The following is a 26,335-nucleotide window of genomic DNA, read 5'->3' as shown; positions in this document are numbered from 1 at the left end:
AAACGATTGAATCCAATTTAGAATAAGGCTGTAACATAACAAAATGTGTGGAAAGTCAAGGTGTCTGAATACTTTCTGTACATGTAGGTGAAAGGCAGTAAATAGAACATTTTCGGGCAAGTGATCATAATCATTGGGCAACCCAAAAATACTCCTGACTTGTCCGACAGGAGAACTGCCCTTCAGTACTTAATTTCAATCGCTGCAACTAGGATATAATTTATTCTGCTCTGGTCTGTCCAGACGATGCCAGAGGGTCTTTAGCTGTCAAAGGAAATGAGAGGCAGAGTGAGATTGAAAAGTCTTCAGGCGTGTTACCTCTGGTGTGCATTACTTCACTGTTGTTTTTTTCATTGACAGGGCCAAATGGTGTGTTCGTATTGACTCACTACATAGCCAATAACGGGCAGAATCATGGGGGTGTTCTTTTTGTCTTATGCTAATTTCTCCAACACCTGTCCCTATAAAATTAGATGCAACAAATGCAACCTGTCTGATACACGTGGGAAGGACAAAGACCTGTGCCAGACCACTGATCACCAACTACTCTCTCTCCTCTCTCGTTTGCAGTGATGGAGCCCATGGCTGTGAGCATCTCAGTGGTCGGGCCGGATGAGTTCAACCGCAACATGCCGCGCATCTGTGGCGTCTGCGGCGACAAGGCCACCGGCTTCCACTTCAACGCCATGACCTGCGAGGGCTGCAAGGGCTTCTTCAGGTGGGTACTGACCAGGACGGGGCATACTAGGAATGGTGGCGCAGGAAGGGTGGTCCAGGGTTGTGTTCATTAGGCACCAAACAGATGAACACTGGGAAGGACTACCTGGACTTGTCTAATAAGAAACGCAAATTGTCCATTTTTTTGGCCTAATGAACATAATGTAGTGAAGAAGCTCCAGGGCTTATACAGTTCGAACAATTCACACGGTTTGGACAATTATCTGAGGGATGTGGCTGGAGATGTAACCACTCAAATGTCCATAGACCGAGCTATCGATGCAAGTTCTGACCTTTCATGAAATCAACATTATAGTTTTAACCATGTTTTGCGGCCGCACCGTGTTTGTTTACAATTGCATCGTTTACAAACAAAACCCCCCAAAATAGCTATACTTTGGGTTGTCATTGTGTGCAAAATTTGAATCAAGCTCATGAGGCATTTATAAGTTATGTTTGTCAAGAATCAGTGGGTGGGGGGGAGCTAGAGTGCGTGCTTTGCTAGAGCTCTGCTCTATTTTGAAACAAATTAGTATTTATCTTAACCTCTCACGACCTAACAAATATGACAAATATGACAAAGGGAAAAGGCACCAAAAAAGGGGGAGCTAAACAAGATCATTTGAATGAAATAGACAACGAACCAATTTTAACGTCGCCGACCCACGAGGAGTTAGCAGAAGAGCCTAGCTTCCAAGAGTTCCCCACCGATCCTACTCAAAGTGACATACTGGCTGCCATAAACTCACTAAGCAAGAAGGTGGACACAAGGTTGGCTGATATCTCAGAGTATTGGGACTTTGGCTGAAACTGTGAAAGCAACTAAAGGAATGGTGCATGAGGTTGCGCAGACGACCGTCGATCACGAGGCCAGGCTACAGGACATAGAGAAAAAGTGCGCAATGTTCAAAAATGACGACAAAACCCTGAAAGCCCGACTGGAAATGCTCAAGTCGCATTCAAGACGCCAGAACATCCGAATATGTGGGATCCAGGAGGACACTGAGAAAGGGAAACCCACTGAATTTGTCTCGGAGCTGATACAGGCATTGCTGGTGAGTGACCACTTCAAAACGGCCATCCTGATCAACCGCGCACACAGATCTCAGGCAACGAAGCCGGCCAAGGGCGGGCCACCAAGGCCATTCATTGTACGGCTGCACTATCCCCAGACCAGGGATCTCATCCTCAAGCTGGCTAGTCAAAAGTTCCCCCTTAACTACGATGGAGCCAGGGTGTCTTTCTACCCATATCTTACCTTGGAGGTGAGGAACCAACGGAAAGAGTATGATGAGGTACGCAACAAATGCAAGGTGGCAAACATCCGATATGGTTTGACATATCGTTTGACAACCCAAAAGAGGCCGATCTGTTCTTGACAAGCAAGCTCCCTGGCTGAGGATACAGAACGGCTGTGTCAGCCGGCTAAATGACCAAATACAGGCCAGGAATGTGTTTGAATTTCCGGCCTATATCTTTTTGATTGGAAGATCAGAAATTGGGACTTACAGTGGGGCAAAAAAGTATTTAGTCAGTCACGAATTGTGCAAGTTCTCCCACTTAAAAAGATGAGAGGCCTGTCATTTTCATCATAGGTACACTTCAACTATGACAGACAAAATCCAAAAAAAAATCCAGAAAAAAAAAACCAGAAAATCACATCGTAGGATTTTTAATGAATTTACTAGTCCAACGCTCTAACCACTAGGCTACGCTGCCGCCCCACAAACTTCAGACGGGCCTGGACATGAACTGGCTTAAGCAGGGGGACACGTCTGGCACTGCAGGATTTGAGTCCCTTGCGGCGTAGTGTGCTACTGATGGTAGGCTTTGTTACTTTGGTCCCAGCTCTCTGCAGGTCATTCACTAGGTCCCCCCATGTGGATCTGGGATTTTTGCTCACCGTTCTTTTGATCATTTTGACCTCACAGGGTGAGATCTTGCGTGGAGCCCCAGATCGAGGGAGATTATCAGTGGTCTTGTATGTCTTCCATTTCCTAATAATTGCTCCCACAGTTGATTTCTTCAAACCAAGCTGCTTACCTATTGCAGATTGTCTTCCCAGCCTGGTGCAGGTCTGCAATTTTGTTTCTGCTGTCCTTTGACAGCTCTTTGGTCTTGGCCATAGTGGAGTTTGGAGTGTGACTGTTTGAGAACAAGTGTCTTTATACTGATAACAAGGTCAAACAGGTGCCATTAATACAGGTAACGAGTGGAGGACAGAGGAGCCTCTTAAAGAAGAAGTTACAGGTCTGTGAGAGCCATCTTGCTTGTTTGTTGGTGACCAAATACTTATTTTCCACCATAATTTGCAAATAAATTCATAAAAAATCCTACAATGTGATTTTCTGGATTTCTACCCCCCCCCCCTCATTTTGCCTGTCATAGTTGAAGTGTACCTAAAATGAAAATTACAGGCCTCATCTTTTTAAGTGGGAGAACTTGCACAATTGGTGGCTGACTAAATACTTTTTTGCCCCACTGTATATACTACAATTTGAGATGCCTTTTCAACGTAATGTATCCTGATCATAAGGTTGAGGCAGTGGTAATAGCTCTTGATGCAGGGAAGGTTGAGGCAGTGGTAATAGCTCTTGATGCAGGGAAGGTTGAGGCAGTGGTAATAGCTCTTGATGCAGGGAAGGTTGAGGCAGTGGTAATAGCTCTTGATGCAGGGAAGGTTGAGGCAGTGGTAATAGCTCTTGATGCAGGGAAGGTTGAGGCAGTGGTAATAGCTCTTGATGCAGGGAAGGTTGAGGCAGTGGTAATAGCTCTTGATGCAGGGAAGGTTGAGGCAGTGGTAATAGCTCTTGATGCAGGGAAGGTTGAGGCAGTGGTAATAGCTCTTAGAAGGTTGAGGCAGTGGTAATAGCTCTTAGAAGGTTGAGGCAGTGGTAATAGCTCTTGATGCAGAGAAGGGGTTTGCTCGGATTGAGTGGAAGTATATGATGTCGGTTCTGGAGCACTTCGGGTTTGGAAAGGAATTTATTAATTGGATAAGAATTATTTATGCACACCCAATGGCATCCGTGGTAACCAATCAAGAAATGTCGCAGTCATTCCGCTTGTTCAAGGGGTGCCGACAGGGGTGCCTTATTTCACCTGCTCTCTTCGCTATAGCCATAGAACCCCTTGCTACTTGCATTCGGGCATGTGTCGATATAGCTTCTGTTAAAATAAAGGACACACAGCACAATATTTCCCTATATGCAGACGATGTTCTTTTGTTTTTGTCCAAGCCTAAAACTTTCTCTGGCTACAAGATAATCTGGCAAAAAAAGTGAGTTGATGCCAGTATCACGGCCTGTGGATATGCAATTTCTGCAATCTACCCCGTTTAGAACAGTGATGGACAAGTTCAGAAGCCTTGGCATTGTAGTAACGAGACCTTGATCAGCTATTGAAAACGAATTGGGACATGAAAATATATCGGCTTAAACAAAATATAGATTTTTGGAAAACTCTGCCTATCTCCTTGGTTGGTTGAATAAACGCTATTAAAATGGTTGTCCTACCCAGGTTTCTTTACCTCTTCCAATGTCTACCCAGTTTCATACCACAAAGCTAGAAGAAACTGAATTCAATAGTAACTCAAAGGAGCATTTATTCAAGTGCAAGATAGAGGGGCTTTGGCCTTCCTCACTTTAAACGGTATTATTGGGCTGCTAATCTGAACATAGTGTCTTTCTGGAGGGAAAGTTTACCTGCGATGAGACAGAAGGATATGCCTGCATGGCTTTTGATTGAGCAGGCCTCCTGTCAACGTTCCTCACACTCTGCACTTGTTAATAGCCCATCATATGTGAAAAAATCCACTTATGACTCTAACCCAGTCATTTGTCACACGCTTCGGATCTGGAAACAGATGAGATATTTTCTTAACATACCCACTGTATACATTGTCAGCCAGATTTGCCCGAATCATGCTTTCTACCCTGCATTGGATGATGTGGTGTTTTCACAGTGGAGGGAGAAGGGGCTCACAACAATTGGTAATCTATACATAGATGGTCAGTTAGTTCATTTCAACAATTACAGGGAAAGTTCAACATGCCAACAACACATTTTTTCAGATACCTCCAAATCAGGAATTTCGTAAGGACACATATCCCACAGTATGGCATGAAGCCAAAAAGTGCTACATTGGATAGCTTGATCCTTGTCAAACCCCATTCGAAAGGGTCGGTCTCTAGACTGTATGATGTGCTACAGGCCCACATAGAGGTATCCACAGACACCATTAAAAGGGCTTGGGAACAAGAACTTGGTTCAGAAATCTCAGATGAGGACTGGGTAGAAGCTCTCAGGAATATAAACCACAGTTCAGTGAATGCCAGACACAACCTTGTACAGTTTAAGGTGATACACAGGTTACATTACTCAAAAGTAAAATTGCATAAAATATTCCCGGACATCTCACCACTGTGTGAGAGGTGCAAGCAGGATGAGGGGACGTTGACCCACTTATTCTGGACATGTCCTAAGTTACATGTTTATTGGGCTCTCATTTTTGATTACTTATCTAGAGCCTTTGATAGACTTCTACCCCCAGACCCATTAATCGTTCTGTTTGGTACAGCTGATGGGAATAACCAGGAAGGGAAACCTGTCTCTTTGTACTCTATTAGCCAAAAGGCTCATATTGCAATTTTGGAAACTGGAGACTGTACCTACCTTTTGAAATGTGGTTACGGGATTTATGGAATGTAATACATATGGAAAATATTTGATACAATACCTCCAATAGAAGTCCAATGTTCTACAAAATATGGCAGCCGATACTGGATAAATGGTCTAGTCCCGCTTCATAACTGGGTTGACGATCTGCTGCTACTCTGTGCTGTACTCCACTCAATATCTATTTTTGGCTTAACTACACTGCTTGTAATGACTTTATGCTGTCTTCTTATACATGCACTACCTAATAGGATTTTATTTTGTGTGTGTGTGTGTGAGTTTTGTTTTGTCCTCTAAATTGGCCATCCCATTCAACAGTACAATGAATGTCATTGTTAGTATTGCTGTCTTTTTTTATTAGATTTTTTTTATTGGAAAATAAGAAACCTATTATATGGGGGAAAAAAAAGAAAAAAAGTATGATCAATGGAAACAGGATGTACCTGAGCTCAGCTTCATAGCAAACGGTCTGAATACATATGTAAATAAGATATTTGTAAAAAACCTGCAAAAAATAAATAAATAAATAACGTTTTCGCTTTGTCATTATGGGGTATTGTGTGTAGATTGAGGAGGGAAAATGTGTATTTAATACATTTTAGAATAAAGCTGTAACAATGTGGGGGGGAAAAGTGGGTGTATGTTAGAGGTTGACCGATTTAATCGGAATGGCCGATTTTCAAGTTTTCATAACAATCGGAAATCGGTATTTTTGGGCGCAGATTTTTATTTAATTATTTTTATACCTTTTTATTTAACTGGGTAAGTCAGTTAAGAACACATTCTTATTTACAATGACAGCCTAGGAACGGTGGGTTAACTGCCTCGTTCAGGGGCAGAATGACAGATTTTCACCTTGTCAGCTCGGGGGATTCAATCATAATCACTAGTTATAACTACACATGGTTGATATTACTAGTTTATCTAGCGTGTCCTGCGTTGCATATAATCGATGCAACGCTGGGGGATGATTTAACAAAAGCGCAATTGCGAAAAAATCACAATCGTTGGACGACTGTACCTAACCATTAACACCAATGCCTTTCTTAAAATCAATACACAGAAGTATATATAATTTTTAAACCTGAATATTTAGCTAAAATAAATCCAGGTTAGCAGGCAATATTAACCAGGTGAAATTGTGTCATTTCTCTTGCGTTTATTGCACGCAGAGTCAGGGTACATGCAACAGTTTGGGCAGCCTGGCTCATTGCGAACTAATTTGCCAGAATTTTACGTTATTATGAGAACATTGAAGGTTGTGCAATGTAACAAGAATATTTAGACTTTAGATGCCACCCATTAGATTAAAATACCCAACGGTTCCGTATTTAACTGAAATAATAAATGCTTTGTTTTCGAAATGATAGTTTCTGGATTCGACAATATTAATGACCAAAGGCTCGTATTTCTGTGTGTTATGTTATAATTAAGTCTGACTGAGCGATGGTAGGCAGCAGCAGGCTCGTAAGCATTCATTCAAACAGCAATTTCATGCGTTTTGCCAGCAGCTCTTCGCAAGCACAGCGCTGTTTATGACTTCAAGCCTATCAGCCTAATGGCTGGTGTAACTGATGTGAAATGGCTAGCTAGTTAGCTGGGTGTGCTCTAATAGCGTTTCAAACATCACTCGCTCTGAGACTTGGAGTGGTTATTCTCCTTGCTCTGCAAGGGTGGCAGCTTTTGTGGAGCGATGGGTAACGCTGCTTCGAGGGTGGCTGTTGTCGATGTGTTCCTGGTTTGAGCCCAGGTAGGAGCGAGGAGAGGGAAGGAAGCTATACTGTTACACTGGCAATACTAAAGTGCTTATAAGAACATCCAATAGTCAAAGGTTAATGAAATACAAATGGTATAGCGAGAAATAGTCCTATAAATACTATATTAACTACAACCTAAAACCTCTTACCTTGGAATATTGAAGTCTCATGTTAAAAGGAACCACCAGCTTTCATATGTTCTGAGCAAGGAACGTTTTTACATGGCACATATTTTGCTTTTACTTTCTTCTCCAACACTTTGTTTTTGCATTATTTAGACCAATTGAACAGGTTTCATTATTTGAGGCTAAATTGGTTTTTATTGATGTATTATATTAAGTTAAAATAAGTGTTAATTCAGTATTGTTGTGATTGTCATTATTAAAATCGGCCGATTTAAAAAAAAAAAATCGCTATCGGCTTTTTTTGGTCCTCCAATAATCGGTATCTGCGTTAAAATCATAATCGGTCGACCTCGTATGTCAATCTATGATTGCTACATTCACTTTAGGCCTTTAAATGAATCAATCATGCCCCTTTAATGCCCTGTACTTCCCACACATAGGAAGACAGACCATTATCCAGGGATTAAAAAGGTAGCCTATTAGCCAGTTTTGAAACGCACAAAAATAATTGACAAGTGATTGATACTCTGAGAGCCAAGCCAAAACAACTCTACTAATGCTGCTTGTCCACATGGAAGCTTATTATCTGAAATGCTTTATCTTTTTAAAGATTGTGTAAACTGGTGTTTTTGAGCAGGAACAAGATCATGTATTTTTGTTTGACACTAGAACTGCTAAAGCAGTCATTTTCACTGCTCATGATTTTGAAGAAATGTCTGCCATTTTTTAAAGTCATGCCCCCCTCCATCCTTGACTTTTCCTGAATACGTTTATGTAACACTGTCAGTGTTAATCTTAATATCACAAGCAGAACTGGAGTTAGAACCAGTTTTAGGTGGGCATATAACAGACTAAAGTATCAAATCATTAATTGTGAATGAAGAACCGGAATGACCATGGCTACTGAGTGACGCAGTGGTCTAAGGCATTGTAAATAATTATTTGTTCTTAACTGACTTGCCTAGTTAAAGTTTAAATATATATATATATATTTTAATGATACTGTATTGATTCATTCTAATTGTAATCTTAAAATGGTATGTACCCTAAATCAGTTCATCAAAGCAGTTTTGTCAATCTACTCTGGCCTACTTGGAGTAGGATACAGGTAACATTTATTTGTCACATGCACCAAATACAACCTAACCTTGAAATGCTTGCTTAACCAACAATGCAGTTAAAAAAAGTAAGAACAATGTGCTAAATAAACTAAAGGGTAGATGGTCACACAATACAATAACAAGGCTATATACAAGTACATAGTCTAAGTGCAAGGGTACGGGTTAGTCGAGGTAATTGAGGCAATATGTAGGGTAAAGTGACTATATGCAGAGATGATTAACAAACCTCTTGTGTGGGGGAGTGTATCATGTGTGAGTGTGTGGTTAGAGTCCAGTGAGTGTACATCGAGCCTGTGCAAGAGTCGGTGCAAAAACATAATAAAAGGGGTCAATGCAGCCATTTGATTAACTGTTCAGCAGCCTTATGACTTTAATTAAGGAGCCTTTTGGTCCTAGACTATGTGCTCCAGTACTGCTTGCAGAGAGAACAATCTATAGCTTGGGTGGCTGGAGTCATTTGACAATTTGTAGGGCCTTCCCTGACACTGCCTGGTAGGGCATTAGGTTTTACTTTACATTTAGAACTGTATTTTAATGTTTGGTTTGTTAAATGTGATACACCGTCCATTTTCATAGTTTACTTCGCTACTTCCTCTCTCTGCCTCTTTCTCTCGGTCTCTCGCTGTGGGTCTCTGCCGCTTTTCACATAGACCCCGCCCCCTGTCACTCAAGGAGCACAATTGTTGCCAATGCAGCAATGTTGACAACTATGCTGTTTTCACTTTTCTTAATATAAATCCACTAGTGTTCTATAATTACACTGTGTAATAAATCTGCAAACTGCTGGTTTATACTGTATTTTCTAAGCAAGTTGGGCCTAAATCTTGTCAGCCGCTAATAGCTAGCTAATAAATGTATTGATTCAGCGCAAACATAATTAGCTATACAGCCAGATAATAGCAGTGATGTAGACCTAAATCAGCATGTTTGTGTAACAGTATCTTCTAAATCAAAGAGGGAATACTCAAAGCAAGAATATGTTAACAACTTTTAAGTAGCTACTAGAAAACATTCAATGTAGCCAAAGATTATAGGGTCCCCCTGCAAACACTTATCAACACTTTGGTTCCTACCCTGCCACAATTTCCCCTGGAATTTTCATTCATTGTCATGTCAAACAACACTATTCAAAGTGCCCACTTATTTACTAGCTATAGAATTAAAGTAATCTTTCTATTTCCATGATTTCAGCAGTTCACCCAGGTGTTTTGCTCTAAATCACATTTCAAATTGCAACATTTGGTTAAAAGTAAGGTCTAGATTGTTTGCACATATTGTGCAGCCCTACGTGGCAGTGTGGAAATTATCTCTGAGTGCAGAAATGGATGAAATATATATTTTTTAAACTGAGCAGTATAAAACAATCAGAATGGAGAAAGCACCTTTTAAAGCCACTTAGAATTCATATGTTGCCGTCCTAGGGTCATTCACTACTCAAAGCATATTTAGAACATTTATTATTCAAAAACATAAAATAGTCACACAGCTCAATTTTTATTTATAAAAAGAAAATACCCTGATATATTTTGGCCATGTTGTCCAGCCCTACCGGTATATAGGTCCTGGATGGTAGGGCTGTACGCACTACCCTCTGTAGTGCCTTGTGGTTGGATGCCGAGCAGTTGTCATACCGAGCAGTGATGCAACCAATCAGGATGCTCTCGATGGTGTAGAACTTTTTGAGGATCTGAGTGCCCATACCAAATCTTTTCAGCTTCCTGAGGGGGAAGAGGCAATGTTGTACCCTCTTTACGACTGTTGGTGTTTTTGGACCAGGATATGTCCTTGGTGATGTGGACACCAAGGAAATTGAAGTTCTCGACCCTGTCCACTACAGCCCCGTCGACGTGAGTGGGGTGCATTCTCAGCCCTCCTTTTCCTGTAGTCCACAATCAGTTCCTTAGTCTCGCTCACATTGAGGGAGAGGTTGTTGTTGTCCTGGCACCACACTGCCAGGTCTCTGACCTACTTCCTGTAGGCTGTCTCATTGTCGTCGGTGATCTGGCCTACCAGCGTCGCGCCATTTGCAAACTTAATGATGGTCTTGGAGTCGTGATCGGCCACGAAGTTGTGGGTGAACAGGAATACAGGAGGGGACTGAGCACGCACCCTTGAAGGGGCCCCAGTGTTGAGGGTCAGCGTGACAGATGTATTGTTGCTGAACCTCACCATCTGGGGGGTGTCCTTCAGGAAGTCCAGGATATGGTTGCAGAGGGAAGTGTTCAGTTCCAGGGTCCTTAGCCTAGTGATGAGCTTTGTGTATACTATGGTGTTGAACGATGTGCTGTTGTCACTGTGGAGTGGGCAGTGTGGAGTACAATAGAGATTGTGTGATCTGTGCGGTATGCAAATTGAAGTGGGTCCAATATTTCTGGGATGATGGTGTTGTAAGCCATCACCAGCCTTTCAAAGCATTTCCTGGCTACAAATTTGAATGCTACGGGGCAGTAGTCATTTCTTGACAACACAGACTATGGTAATCTGCCTGAAACATGTAGTTATTACAGACTGAGTCAGGGAGAGGTTGAAAATGTCAGTGTCCTGGTAATCCATCTGGCCTTGTGAATGTTAACCTGTTTTAAAGGTCTTACATTGGCTACAGAGAGAGTGAACACACAGTCGTCCAGTGCTCTCATGAATGGTTCAGTGTTGCTTGCTACAAAGTCAGTATAGTAGGCATTTAGCTCGTCTGGTAGGGTTGCTTCACTGAGCAGCTCACGGCTGGGTTTCCCTTTATAATCTGGGATAGTTTGCAAGCCCTGCCTCATCCAACGAGCATCAGAGCTGATGTAGTTGGATTCAATCTTAATCCTATATTGACACTTAGCCAGTTTGATGGTTTGGCTCTGAGTCGGTAGAAGGATTTCTTATAAGCGTCTGGATTAGTGTCTCGCTCCTTGAAAGCAGTAGCTCTAGCCTTTAGCTCAGTGCTGCCTGTACTCCATTGCTTCTGGTTGGGATATGTACATGCAGTCACTGTGAAGCCTGTGACTGATGAGGTAAACTCCTCAATGCCATCGGCTGAATCCCGGAAAACATATTCCAATCACATATTACCCTGAGAAAGCGTGCGTAATTGTACATGCTGAACACCTTTTAAAATCTGGGAAAATATCCACCATGGGCAGCAGGTGAGTGAGTGTCGGAGAATGTGGTGATGAGGCTTGTGGAACTTTACGTTGGCAAGGGGAGAAGGGTCACCATGGAAGATAGAGAACCTGAGACTATTGTCAACTGTTAGGACAAGGAATAACCGCTAAATGAAATCCAACTGATTCCATTGCATGAAGATGCACACAAGCACGACCTGACGATTGACTATTTTTGACTGCTGTCATATTGACACTTACAGTGCATTCAGAAAGTATTCATATCTTCACTTTTTCCACATTTTGTTACGTTTCAGCCTCATTCTGAAATAGATTTTTAAAATAAGGCTATAACAGAACAAAATGTGAAGGGGTCTGAATACTTTCCAAATAGACTGCTTCCAACACCTGTATATCTTTCAAGTAAAGGGACAATTGTCTGCCATAGACGAGCTATTCCCGCTGAATTTAAAGCTGAGCTGTTCCCCTTCGATTCTTTTAGCTCCCATTTGTTTTTAAACATGAAGAAAATGTCTTAACATCTAAAAACCTATGGGGGTTGTACCTACAGAGTTCATAGTGATGGAAGTAGTTATTCTGCAAGGCAGAATTCACCCCAAATTGTTTCATCATAATACCGTCAAGACTACTTGACGCAGCTTGGGAAAATATAACCGTTGTATATGGATTACAGGAAGTGCCGACAGGAAAGGAGAATGCCAGGCTGTGTCTTTCTCAGACATCATGTTCTCATTAAACAAAACTCTCAGTCAGTGGTCCTCTCATGTCTGCCATGCTTAATTTGTTAACTATTTGGGAGAAAGGGCATCAGACACCCTTTGAAACCCCTGTGTGTGTTTGGGGGGGGGGGGGACAAGAGGGACTCTAGTGCTCTACTGATCTGTGTGTTTTATCTATCATTTTTGTGTGTTAATCTATTTCTAAACTATGTGCCTCAGGTGCTTGCTGTATGTCAAGGCTGTATTTCTGTTTTTCTGTTCGAATGGAACACTATGTGACTGCTCATGAAATGTTTGTTTTTACTGTGAGGGGGGGGGAGTGTAACCCAGTTGCGTAATTGCCTGCCTTCCATTTCCTGTAAAATAGCAATATTAGCAGCACGGTTTTAATGCATCTTCCTCTTTTAATGTGCTAGTGAGCCAGCTGTGTCTATCTACCCCCACCAGACGCAGCATGAAACGTAAGGCCAGTTTCACCTGCCCCTTCAACGGCAACTGCTCCATCACCAAGGATAACCGGCGCCACTGCCAGGCCTGCCGGCTCAAATGCTGCGTGGACATGGGTATGATGAAGGAGTGTGAGTACCCAGACACCTGATTTCTAACTGGTCATAAATACAGTAACTACAGTAACTTCAGCCCTTTCAGTGCTTGGCTCATTCTGGCTGAAGACTGTTTACATAATGTGAAAGAGCAATACAGACATACAGTACACTCTCTACTGTACAGTATGTTACTACTGTCTGTTTTACATAATCATCTTTGCCTGGACATGTTATTTTTTAATGTCTGTATTTGTGTTGCTTTCAGCCAGAAAAATAGACCAGGGTTGTACTGTATTTTACGTTCTGTACCGACTAAGAAGATGTGGTTGTTTCAAAAATATTCCCCAAAATTAGCTGGCTAAGGTCATAGAATCCTTCTTTATAAAATGCCCTCCAGTTTACCATGCTTCAACACCAACAAGTCAGCAGGGTTATGAAAATAAACAAGCTGTGCATTTTGAGGTAAGAGGGGCAGAGGGGAGAGTGAAATAAAGACCAGTCCAACAATGCTCCGGCTGCTTCTGTGGAGCCTAGCCCGCAAACAGTCACAAGCCTAAATGAGGCCCCTGGAAAAGGATCCAGACCGCTAAAATGGCCTCTTTGTCTGCACCAGCGCTAAAGCTCCAGGCCACAGTGCCGCCTGGCACAGCATGCCCCAGTCATGTGGGTACTCACTCATGTGAAAACAATAACATGTGGCATGCCCTGAAATATTTCAGACTGGTGTGGCATGGAGTGAGACTTGCGATTGGATGAGAGCCGCGACTCGGCAACCAATCGACTTAGGATCAGCTTGATGTGGACACAAATTTGGATGAACAAAATCAACATGCACGTGGTAGGTATAGTCATGTAACTGCTACACGTTAGCCTTGTAGATACACAGAAACTACATTTACATTTAAGTCTAAATGCCTTTTCTAAGTGAGTCACATGTGAATCAGCTTCACGGCAGGACATTCCTGTCTTGACTGATGCTTTCTAGAAACTTCTGCTCACTTCATTTGCACAAAATGGCATTTGCGTTATTCATGCAAAAAGCTTTCCGGACTACCCTTGTCAGAAAAGGTATTACGCAACTGTAAAACAAATGTTGGCTATTTCATGCTCACATGCTGACAGATCAAGTTAACAGCATCTGTGCCTGTGGTAGAATGTATTTGATGTTTTTGTCTATTATTTGGCAATAGTCTTCCCACTGTGAACAGCAAATTGAACGAAAAGAAGTTCATAAAACAGTTTTTGAGAGCTGACTGTAACCACAACCAGGCAGCTGGCTCGTGTTATGCAGTGCATTCAGAAAGTATTCAGACCCCTTCACTTTCTCCACATTTTATTACGTTACAGCCTCAAAATGTGTTGAAAACAAATTCCCCTCAACAATCTACACACAATACCCAATAATGTCAAAGCAATAAAATAATATTTTGCAAATTTATCAAAAATAAACAATGAAATAGACTGGAGGTCCTGAGCATTCTGGAGCAGGGCTTCATCAAAGATCTCTGTACTTTGCTCTGTTCATCTTTCCCTTAATCCTGACTAGTCGGCCAGGCCTTGCCACAGAACATACCCACAGCATGATTCTGCCACCACCATGCTTCACCGTAGGGATGCTATAGGTGATGAGCGATGCCTGGTTTCCTCCATATGTGACACTTTGCATTCAGGCCAAAGAGTTCAGTCTTGGTTTCATCAGACCAGAGAATCAAGGTTTCTCATGGTTTAGAGGTGGATCACCCGTACTCCATCGTAGACTGTCTTACTGTTACTGGCTGGTTGACTGGGCTGACATCAAGCCAGGCGACAAATGCGGCAGGGTAGCCTAGTGGTTAGTGTTGGACTAGTAACCGAAAGGTTGCAAGTTCGAATCCCCGAGCTGACAAGGTACATATCTGTCGTTCTGCCCCTGAACAAGGCAGTTAACCCACTGTTCCTAGGCCATCATTGAAAATAAGAATTTGTTCTTAACTGACTTGCCTAGTAAAAAAAAAGAAAAAAGAAGTAGAATGTTGATGTTAAATACTCTTTGATGTTTGCCTGTTTGTCCTCTTTTTTGGGGGGGGGAGTGATAGTTACCGTATGTGGCTGATATAGTACTATGTTCACATGTATAAATCATGTTGAATGCTACACAGAGGTGTTTTGCACAGCTGTGTGTGTTAATGACGGTAATGAGAGTTGAAGGTCATAACCCGTGGGTGTTGTAACGCTTTAATTGGTCAGTCCAAGGCCTCGCCCCTAGTTTGTTGCTTTTTCAAAGCATCGCTGCCTTGCTGAGGATCCAGCCACATTGTCCACAGTTGGTGTGTGCCAAGACAACAGAGCAGTCCTGTCCACTCTGCCGCCTGCCAAGTCAGTGAAGAGTACATAATTATCCACACTCCCTTATGCTATAGGGTTAACAGGAGGGCAGCCAGAAATAGCCCCTCTGTGATCATTCTGCAAAGAGGTGAAATTAAATTACTACTATTGAAATTAAATTACTACAAGACAAAATGGCTCAGTCAATCAAGCTTGATGGTCCTGGAAGTTTAAAATCAAAGTTTGCTTTCATATAATTGAAAAGAAGCTTGAAAAGGTAGTGAAATGGGATAATGTCTTAGTGTGGGTAGTGCCTAAAGAATCCAATACTTTACCTTGTATGCAGTACAAATGACATTGTGGGAGCACCTTTGAGTATTAATTAGGCTGTTTTGAGAAGGTTTGAATCCTAAGCAACCTGCCTACACATTGTTTGATATACAATAGACTGACATAACTACTGTAGTAGGTCAAAGCTGTGTGCTGGAAAACCTTGGTAGAGCATGGGTGAAGTATGTATGGTGGTGCTTGTGCATTTCTTTTCCTTTATGGCTTCAGAACAATGCCTACTTCTCACATAAAACATTTATTTGTTTCTAGTTAATAATAGCTGGAGAAGGTTATTGTGATATTGATCATATTCTGACCCAGAGTATTACGATACCAACCAACTACATTCAGTAGTGACAGTCGAGGCAAATCAAGTGGCCCTTAATTATGATCCTTTTAAAATATTTTCTATGGACTTAATCTTTTATGATTTAGTCTTTGAATTCCCATCGAGGCTCGCTCTCCCTGCATCTCAGTCCTCCGCCATGGCGATCCAGGCACTAGACTAATTACTAAATGTGGACACATTCTGTGGTAAACAGCTCGATTTTTCTGTCCTCAGCCAGCTCTGTCACCTCAGTGCTGTGCCAGCAATACAGAAGGCACTGTGAAATACTATCTAGACAGCGCAGCAGACAATAGCTGGCAAATTCTGGGAAATCACCATTGTTGGCTAGCTTGGGTACTTCAGCAGTCCTTTTGACTATGCCATACGGAGTGTCCCATTCTGGCTTGATGTCAGCCCAGTCAACCAGCCAGTAACAGTAAGACAGTCTACGATGGAGTACGGGTGATCCACCTCTAGTTCTGAACATGTCTCCATTGTGGATAATCCTTAAATATGGCAATAGATTAAATCAAAGGTTGGCGACAGCAGCATAGTTAAATAGGTAGCTACTAGCTAGCATACAATGCATTCGGAAAGTGTTCAGACCCCTTCACTTATTCTATATTTTCTTACGTTACAGCCTTATTCCGAAATTGGTTAAATAAAATGTTTTCCTCGTCAATCTACACACAATACCCTATGGTAACAAAGTAAAAGCAGGTTTTTAGACATTTTTACTAAGTAATATATACAAATAAAATACTGCATTTTAAGTATTTTTTAAAAGTATTAAGACCCTTTGCCATGAGACTAGAAATTGAGCCCAGGTGCATCGTGTTTCCAATGATCATCCTTGAGATGTTTCTACAAGTTGATTGGAGTTAGAGTTCCTCTGTGGAGATGGGAGAACCTTCCATAAGGACACCCATCTCTGAAGCGATCTACCAATCAGGCCTTTATGGTGGAGTGGCCAGACAGAAGCCACTCCTCAGTAAGACACATGACAGCCTGCTTGGAGTTTGCCAAAAGGCACCTAATGGACTCTTTAACCATGAGAAACAAGATGCTCTGGTCTGATGAAACCAAGACTGAACTCTTTGGCCTGAATGCCAAGTGTCACATATGGAGGAAACCAGGCACCGCTCATCACCTATAGCATCCCTACGGTGAAGCATGGTGGTGGCAGAATCATGCTGTGGGTATGTTCTGTGGCAAGGCCTGGGCGACTAGTCAGGATTAAGGGAAAGATGAACAGAGCAAAGTACAGAGATCTTTGATGAAGCCCTGCTCCAGAATGCTCAGGACCTCCAGTCTATTTCATTGTTTATTTTTGATAAATTTGCAAAATATTATTTTATTGCTTTGCCGTTATTGGGTATTGCGTGTAGATTGTTGAGGGGAATTTGTTTTTTAACACATTTTGAGGCTGTAACGTAATAAAATGTGGAGAAAGTGAAGGGGTCTGAATACTTTCTGAATGCACTGCATAACACGAGCCAGCTGCCTGGTTGTGGTTACAGTCAGCTCTCAACTGTTTTATGAACTTCTTTTCGTTCAATTTGCTGTTCACAGTGGGAAGACTATTGCCAAATAATAGACAAAAACATCAAATACATTCTACCACAGGCACAGATGCTGTTAACTTGATCTGTCAGCATGTGAGCATGAAACAGCCAACATTTGTTTAACAGTTGCGTAATACCTTTTCTGACAAGGGTAGTCCGGAAAGCTTTTTGCATGAATAACGCAAATGTCATTTTGTGCAAATGAAGTGAGCAGAAGTTTCTAGAAAGCATCAGTCAAGACAGGAATGTCCTGTCGTGAAGCTGATTCACATGTGACTCACTTAGAAAAGGCATTTAGTTTCTGTGTATCTACAAGGCTAACGTGTAGCAGTTACATGACTATACCGACCACGTGCATATTGATTTTGTTCATCCACATCGTATGACATCATGACATGCAGGTTAAAATATCAACTACACTGAACAAAAATAGAAACTCAACATGCAACAATTTCAAAGATTTAACTAAGTTTCTATAAGGAAATCAGTCAATTTAAATGAAGCCCTTATCTATGGATTTCACATTACTGGGAATACAGATATGCATCTGTTAGTCACAGATACCTTGAAAAAAGGTACGGGTGTGGATCAGAAAACCAGTCAGTATCAGGTGTGACCAACGTTTGCCTCATGCAGCGCGACATATCTCCTTCACATATACTTGATCAGGCTGTTTGTGCTCTGTGGAATGTTGTCCTACTCCTATTCAATGGCTGAGCGAAGTTGCTTGATATTGTCGGGAACTAGAACACGCTGTCGTACACATCGATCCAGAGAATCCCAAACAGGCTTAATGTAGGCCACTAAAACAACATTGGTGGCATGTGGTAGAAAAATGATCTTCCATCTGCGTGCTCCCTCAACTTGAGACATCTGTGGTGTTGTGTGACAACATTTTAGTGGCCTTTTATTGTCCCCAGCCAGCACAAGGTGCACCTGTGTAATGATCATGCTGTTTTAATCAGCTTCTTGATAAGCCACACTTATCAGGTGAGTGGATTATTTTGGCAAAGGAGAAATGCTCACTTGGAGGGATGTAAACAAATTTGAACACAATTTGAGAGAAGCTTTTTGAAGTTTTGGAATATTTCTGGGTGTTTTAATTTCAGTTTATGAAACATGGGACCAGCAGTTTACATGTTGCTTTATATTGTTGTTCAGTATAGTTTTAAGATTTCTTGTGGTTTCTTCCTAATTGTTCCTATGTGGGGTGCTCTACCTTTAGATGTTTCTTTGGGAGAATATCTTGTGTTTGTGCATTGGGCTATTAAACAAGCCTGTTTTAGATTCCCAGCCAATGAATGTGTGAACACAAGCTGTCGCCCAACAAAGACCACTCGGTGAGCTATGAGCGGTGAGCTATGAGCGGTGAGCTATGAGCGGTGAGCGTGGTGAGTGCTCATTGACAGCTCCACTCGCTGAATGCTTAGTGAGCCCTTCTAGTGCTGGAATGTAAGTGCCTAGCTTCTTGGGTTTTAATGGGCATGTTAAATGTGACTCTTCAAGGAAAAGTGATGGTGGCCAAAATACTAAGCATATTTTTATCATTGCCGGACTTTTGCTCAACATTTGCTGTAGTTCAGTTTATTTGTTCATGGACTGTCGCTGCCTGCTGGGTGTTTCATTGATGTTTTGGTTATATACTCCAAAATGAAAGTGAAATGCAACTTTTCAGGGAAGTTAGAAACCAATATATACAGGCAGTTAGAAAAGCCAAGGCTAGCTTTTTCAAACAGAAATTTGCTTCCTGCAACAAAAACTCAAAGTTCTGGGACATTGTGAAGTCCATGGAGAATAAGAACACCTCCTCTCAGCTGCCCACTGCACTGAGGATAGGAAACTGTCACCACCGATAAATTCACTATAATTGAGAATTTCAATAAGCATTTTTCTACGGCTAGCCATGCTTTCCACCTGGCTACCCCTACCCTGGTCAACAGCACTGCACCCCCCACAGTAACTCGCCCAAGCCTTCGCCATTTCTCCTTCTACCAAATCCAGTCAGCTGATGTTCTGAAAGAGCTACAAAATCTCGACCCCCACAAATCAGCCGGGCTAGACAATCTGGAACCTTTCTTTCTAAAATGATCTGCCAAAATTGTTGCACCCCTATTACTAGCCTGTTCAACTGCTCTTTCATGTCGTCTGAGATTCCCAAAGATTGGAAAGCAGCTGCGGCCATCTCCCTCTTCAAAGGGGGGGGACAATCTTGACCCAAACTGCTATAGACCGATATCTATCCTACCCTTCCTTTCTAAGGTCTTCGATAGGCTAAGTTAACAAACAGATCACCGACCATTTCGAATCCCACCGTACCTTCTCCGCTATGCAATCTGATTTCAGAGCTGGTCATGAGCGTGGCTGTGGTGCACCCAAGGTCCTAAACCAGTGGTTCTTAACCTTGTTGGAGGTACTGAACCCCACCAGTTTCATATGCGCATTCACCGAACCCTTCTTAATTGGAAAAATACAATGATTTTTTTTCAAATTCAAAACATAGGTATATATTTGGCTGGTGCACAAAATGAACCGTGCATCAACATCACTGTGTTCAAAGAACAAAATCATCAAAACATGATTTTCACATAAAAACAAAAACATAATAATGAATATTTACTGCAAATCAGTGTCACTTCTGCTGTTGCCTTTCAGAGACCAGTTCAGAAATGTGCGGCTTCACCTTGGCAAGTGCCACTCTCATGTCATTTTCGCAACAAAGTCTGTTCCTTTTCTTCATTTTTATGTCCAGCATCCTCAAAGGATTGCTCGCAAAGATATGTTGTAACAAACGGTGTGAAAATCTCCAGAGCTTTCTTAGCAATAACAAGGTACGTTACCATTTGTTGACACCAAAACGTTGAAAGCGTTGTTGTTCTGAAGAGTTGCTGTTGAACCTGGCTCTGCTGAATTTCAATGATTTCATCAAGGTATTCATCATTGACATCTGTTGTCTCAACACTAAACGTGAACGGCTGTCTCGCCCATGCTGGATATGACTCTTGTAGGGAAGTATCCGTCGAGAGACTTTGCAAGCTCATCTAAGTGCGTGGCAATTGCTTGCTTCAGTTCCGCGGTACAGAAATGTCTCCGATTCCAGATACATCTTCGATCTTACTTACACAGTCGTCCAGCAGGGGAAAGTTTGCAAAGTTATTGTTCTCTGTTCGGTGTTTCCATAACGGTAGCTTTTTTTAAAAAGCCTTCAGGTTTTCCTCCGCTTCGATGATGTTGACTCCACCGCCCTGCATCTTTTGATTGAGATGATTGAGAGCTGCGAAGATATCGGCCATGTACGCTAAAATGAGAATGAACTCAGAATTTGTGAAGCAATCTGCATGACAATGTTGGTGCTCTTACAAAAACAGGGCTAATTCCACACGCACGGCAAAAACACGATTCAGCACCTGTCCCCAGGATAACCACCGAACGTTAGAATGGTACAGAAGTACCTCGAATTCAGAGCCCATTTCTTTACACAGCTCACTGGAGATGCGGTGCCTCAGAGCACTAGTTCGCACATAGTTCACACATTCCACTACAATTTTTAATACTTCTGCCAGTTTTGGAGGCAAGGTTATTGTTGCCAACGCATGCCAGTGCAGAATACAATGCGTAACAATGATGTGTGGTGCATCGGCTTTCACTAGCGCACCAAAACCAGTCTTTCTTCCCAGCATGACTGGAGCTCCGTCCGAAAAAACTGCAGAAACCATATCCCACGAAAGATTGCCGTCTTTGAAGAAGTCATCCACACGTTTCTTCACATCGGCTGCCTTAGTTGTTGTTGTAAGAGGCTTACAAAATAAAAAAAATCTTCCTTTATTACGTCGTCTTTCACATAGCGCACGAATACAGCAAGCTGGCTTAGATTGGAAACGTCTGTGGTCTCGTCGAGTTGAAGGCTGAATTTTGCCGGGCTTGAAATCAGATCTGCAATTACTTGAGCCAAGATGTCTTTGCTCATGTCCTCTATTCTGTCGCTGATGGTGTCATTTGAAAGAGGAATTTGGGATAACTTAACTTCAGCCTCTTTTCCCAGCATGATATTCGCCATCACCAACACAGCTGTTTTTATGAGTGTTTCACCAATGGTGTGTGGTTTGCCCTGCTTTGCGACCAGGTAAGCAACTTCGTACGATGGTGTGAGGATCGGTTTGTTGATGGGTACAAAGCCGAGAACATTAAGAAAGAAATCACAAGACGTTACATCACGACAGTCACAAGTCGACTACTGAGCGCACCAAATTCCCTGCAGCACAGATAGGCCAAGCGATGTAGCGTGATCACCTGCAGCCAATGATGGCCAAGCGGAGCGTGTCATCACGAATCACATGAATCGGATGTGTGTCTTGACCTCCGCCGAACCCCTGAGACTGACTCACCGAACCCCTGGGGTTCGATCGAACCCAGGTTAAGAACCACTGTCCTAAACGATATCTTAACCGCCGTCGTTAAGAAACAATACTGTGCAGCCGTAGTCATTGACCTGTCCAAGGCTATTGACTCTGTCAATCACCACATCCTTATCAGCAGACTCAACAGCCTTGGTTTCTCAAATGATTGCCTCGCCTGGTTCACCAACTACTTCTCCGATAGAGTTAAGTATGTCAAATCTGAGGGCCTGTTATCCGGGTCTCTGGCAGTCTGTATGTGGGTACCACAGGGATCAATTCTTGGGCTGACTCTCTTCTCTGTATACATCAATGATGTCACTCTTGCTGCTGGTGAGTCTGATCCACCTCTACGCAGATGACACCATTCTGTATACTTCTGGCCCTTCTTTGGACACTGTGTTAATAACCCTCCAGACAAGCTTCAATGCCATAACTCCTTCTGTGGCCTCCAACTGCTCTTAAATGCTAGTAAAACTAAATGCATTCTCTTCAACCGATCACTGCCTGCACCTGCCCGCCCGTCCAGCATCACTACTCTGGACGGTTCTGACTTAGAATATGTGGACAACTACAAATACCTAGGTGTCTGGTTAGACTGTAAACTCTCCTTCCAGACACACATTAAGCATCTCTAATCCAAAATTAAATCTAGAATTGGCTTCCTATTTTGTAAACAAGGCATCCTTCACTCATGCTTCCAAACATACCCTCGTAAATCTGACCATCTTACCGATCCTAGACTTCGGTGATGTCATTTACAAAATAGCCTCTAACACTCTACTCAACAAATTGGATGCAGTCTATCACAGTGCCATCCATTTTGTCACCAAAGCCCCATATACTACCCACCACTGTGACCTGTACACTCTTGTTGGCTGGCCCTCGCTTCATAATCGTCGCCAAACCCAATGGCTCCAGGTCATCGACAAGACTTTGCTAGGTAAAGCCCCACCTTATCTAAGCTCACTGGTCACCATAGCAGCACCCACCCGTAGCACGCATTCCAGCAGGTATATCTCACTTGTCACCCCGAAAGCCAATTTCTCCTTTGGCCGCATCTCTTCCAGTTCTCTGCTGCCATTGACTGGAATGAAATATAAAAATCACTGAAACTGGAAACACTTATCTCCCTCACAAGCTTTAAGCACCAGCTGTCAGAGCAGCTCACAGATCACTGCACCTGTACATAGCCCATCTATAAATAGCCCAAACAACAACCTCTTCCCCTACTGTATGTATTTATTTTGCTCCTTTGCACCCCAGTATTTTTACTTTGCACACTCATCTGTCAAATCTACCATTCCGGTGTTTTAATTGCTATATTGTATTTACTTCGCCACCATGGTCTATTTATTGCCTTAACTCCCTCATTTGCTCACATTGTGTATATATACTTATTTTTCTGCTGTTATGTTGACTGCATGTTTGTTTTACTCCATGTGTAACTCTGTTATGTGTCGAACTGCTTTGCTTTGTCTTGGCCAGGTAGCAGTTGTAAATGAGAATTTGTCTACCTGGTGAAATAAATGTTAAAATGTTTTACCTACGACACAGGCCAATTTGTATTTTATTTTGGGAGATCCTTTACATGTTGCGTTATATTTTTGTTCAAAATATATTAATTTGTGGGCATGTTAAACACATGAAACATTCATGGACATTTAGCTAGCTTACTATTGCTAGCTAGTTTGTCCTGGTAGAGAACATTGGGTTGTTATTTTAACTGAAATGGATTATGGTCCTTTTTTGTTGCTGGATCCTTGTAGAATTTTGACCCATGTCTGGGCATCGAACATCAAGCTGCGCATCAAGCTGCGCATCTAGCCATCCTATTTTGAGTTCATTTATTCCAACAGTCTAATAATGTTTTTATATATGCGATAGCAAAAAAATATAATTTGACAATTTTAGGTAGGCACTCCCATTATAAAGTTCCCCCAAAATATAATTAGTTTGTTACTGTAGGCTATATGTAAAAATGAAAAACCCCTACACCTCAAGTCACCATCACAAAGAAATGCATTCATATTTTTTAAGGCTATATATATATATATATATATATATTATTTTGAAATTCAATATATATTGGCTATTAAGCACAGATTAGTCAAATAAAAAAACTTGAAATATGATACTCTGTTCTTTTGAAATACAATATATATATTTTTATTCTTTTGAAATTCAATATATATTGAATTTCAAAAGAACAGAGTATCATATTTCAAGTTTTTTATTTGACTAATCTGTGCTTAATAGCCTATGGCTATACTTCCGCAAGTGCTCACATGTAGAACATTTTGAATAGCGGTTGTAATGCTTTTAAAAAATTTTTTTTTTGAAAAATAGAGCCCATGCCGTAATTAGATATGTTTTGCAAATGTATGTTTTAGAAATCGTAGAGCCTGTTATTTATGAAATCAAAACGTCTTCCCTTCCTGAAGGATGATTTGGAAAAAGTAGCTTTTTTGGTGAGCTCCGTTCCCTTTGTCATTTACCTGCACTGCAGTCTCTTCACAACGCAATTCATCATATTATCACCCATCAGACTATAGTCAATTTCATCTGGTCTTTTAGGCCACATCTATTATTATAGGGCTATGTGTGGAATGAGTTTTGATATAGTTTAGGTGTAGACAACTTGTGAAGGAAAAACTAACAGTGTGTTGAATAGGCTTATTTCGGAAAAAGGCAAGGACTGGTGTTTAAAATGTTAAATTCAGGACCTCAATGATGCTCTCTGACTTTAGTTACTGTAGTTATCTATCATTAATGTCTCTTCGTTCATCTTTCAAATACCCATGTGGGGTGGTATGCTCCTGAAAACCAATGAGTAGATGGGAGAAGCGGGACTTGCAGCGCGTTTTGTGTCTCGCCAAGATCCAAGTTCTGTTTTCGTGCTTGGCTACGCAGATGCTCGGTCACACTCGTGACTGGTGTGGGTGAAATGATTGGATAACATGCGTATGTACATTTTTATTTTGTAATGCTCGCAAATGCAATGTGTCCGGTGAGGTTTGCATGTTAAGCCTCTGTCTGGTACATTTGATATGATTATTTGTTTCATCCGTCGAAACAAAAATTAACTTCTAGTTTAGTTTCCATGTATTTACTTGTGTAGTTGATAGCCTCTGTCTGGTACATTTCTATATTTCTACATTGCTTTGTGTATCATCTTGTAGTGGTTTACCACAGTAAAAAATTGGCAAAATTGGCATTATGTTTGTTTGAGAAACAGAACAGCTCAGATGACACTTGTTGGTGCTAATGGTGGTTCTCCTTGGAAGAACATGAGCCTATACGCATTCTACAGAGTCTCGTTTCAACCCTCACATAGCTTTCTTCACACAAACAGCAGCTATCAGCTAGTGATAGAAGCTCACTTAATTGACCACGGTTGTCAGGGGATCTGAGAGAGGCTCCTGTGAAAGGCAATCAGGCTAGCTGTGTTACCGGTTTCCCACCACTCTTCTCACCAGTCTCCCGTTCGCCTCCCTCTCCCCCAGTCATCCTGACAGATGAGGAGGTGCAGAGGAAGAAGGATCTGATCCAGAAGAGGAAGGAGGAGGAGGCGGCGCGGGAGGCCCTGAGACCAAGGCTGAATGACGAGCAGAGCCAGGTCATCGCATCATTGGTGGAGGCACACCACAAGACCTACGATAACTCCTACTCCGACTTCACACGCTTCAGGGTCTGTACTGATCTAAATATGCTTAGCCACTCACGTTTGAACTTTTTTCGCTATATATATTTTATTGCGATATGAAATCACAGCTATTGCATGACATGCATTTTTTTATGTTTTAACATTTTCACTTCAAGTGATTCTGCGTCTGTTTTGTCAATCACTCCCATGTGCACTTTACAAGATAAAACAAGAATACTTTTTGTCTATGTTAAATGCATGTGTTGTGTGTTTGCAGCCCCCGGTGCGAGACAGGCCAGTAACACGCAGTGCCAGTCGTGCAGCCTCCCTTCACTCGCTGTCAGATGCCTCCTCAGACTCCTTCAACCACTCACCAGGTGAGGGACACATGCTCACGCGAAGGCACACAGTATACATGCACCACAATCGCATGTTCCATTAATATGATGAGGAGGACTAACCTTGTCGTCATTGACAAGTCTCTCCAAATGTCTTGAGTCAATAATTATTCAACCCCTTTGTTGAGACGAGCCTGAATAAGTTCAGGAGTAAGAATGTGCTTAACAAGTCACATAATAAGTTCCATGGACTCTGTGTGCAATAATAGTGTTTTAAAACAACCTATTCTCTGTACCCCATGCGTACAATTATTTGTAAGGTCCCTCAGTCGAGAAATGAATGTCAAAGCCAGATTCAACCATGAAGACCAGGGAAAGAAGGGCACCTATTGGTAGAAGGGTCAAATAAAAAATCAAACATTGAATATCTCTTTGAGCATGGTGAAGTTATTACTTATACTTTGGATGTATCAATACACCTAGTCACTACAAAGATACAGGTGTCCTTCCTAACTCTGTTGACGCAGTGGAAGGAAACCACTCAGGGATTTCACCATGAGGTCAGTGGTGACTTTAAAACCGAGTTTAATGGGTGTGATAAGAGAAAACTGAGGATGGATAGTTACTTCCACAATACTAACCTAAATGACAGAGTGGACAGG

The 26,335-nt window shown here is 41.9% G+C and overlaps 1 protein-coding gene across 7 annotated transcripts in view; it reads left to right on the top strand.

The window, feature by feature from the left end:
* Positions 1–26,335, top strand: part of LOC124045846 (vitamin D3 receptor A-like) — an 83,560-nt gene that overhangs the window by 46,531 nt on the left and 10,694 nt on the right. For all 7 annotated transcript variants that reach the window (XM_046365563.1, XM_046365564.1, XM_046365559.1 and 4 more), the window contains 4 exons: positions 571–718; positions 12,674–12,804; positions 25,196–25,380; positions 25,613–25,712. In XM_046365563.1, the coding sequence (XP_046221519.1) occupies positions 573–718; positions 12,674–12,804; positions 25,196–25,380; positions 25,613–25,712 (562 nt within the window). In that variant the 5' untranslated portion in view covers positions 571–572. The remainder of the gene's footprint in view (positions 1–570; positions 719–12,673; positions 12,805–25,195; positions 25,381–25,612; positions 25,713–26,335) is intronic.

Source organism: Oncorhynchus gorbuscha, linkage group LG10, assembly GCF_021184085.1.
Source record: "Oncorhynchus gorbuscha isolate QuinsamMale2020 ecotype Even-year linkage group LG10, OgorEven_v1.0, whole genome shotgun sequence".
Classification (NCBI taxonomy): Eukaryota; Metazoa; Chordata; class Actinopteri; order Salmoniformes; family Salmonidae; genus Oncorhynchus; species Oncorhynchus gorbuscha.
This window is presented reverse-complemented; position numbering and strand designations above follow the sequence as displayed.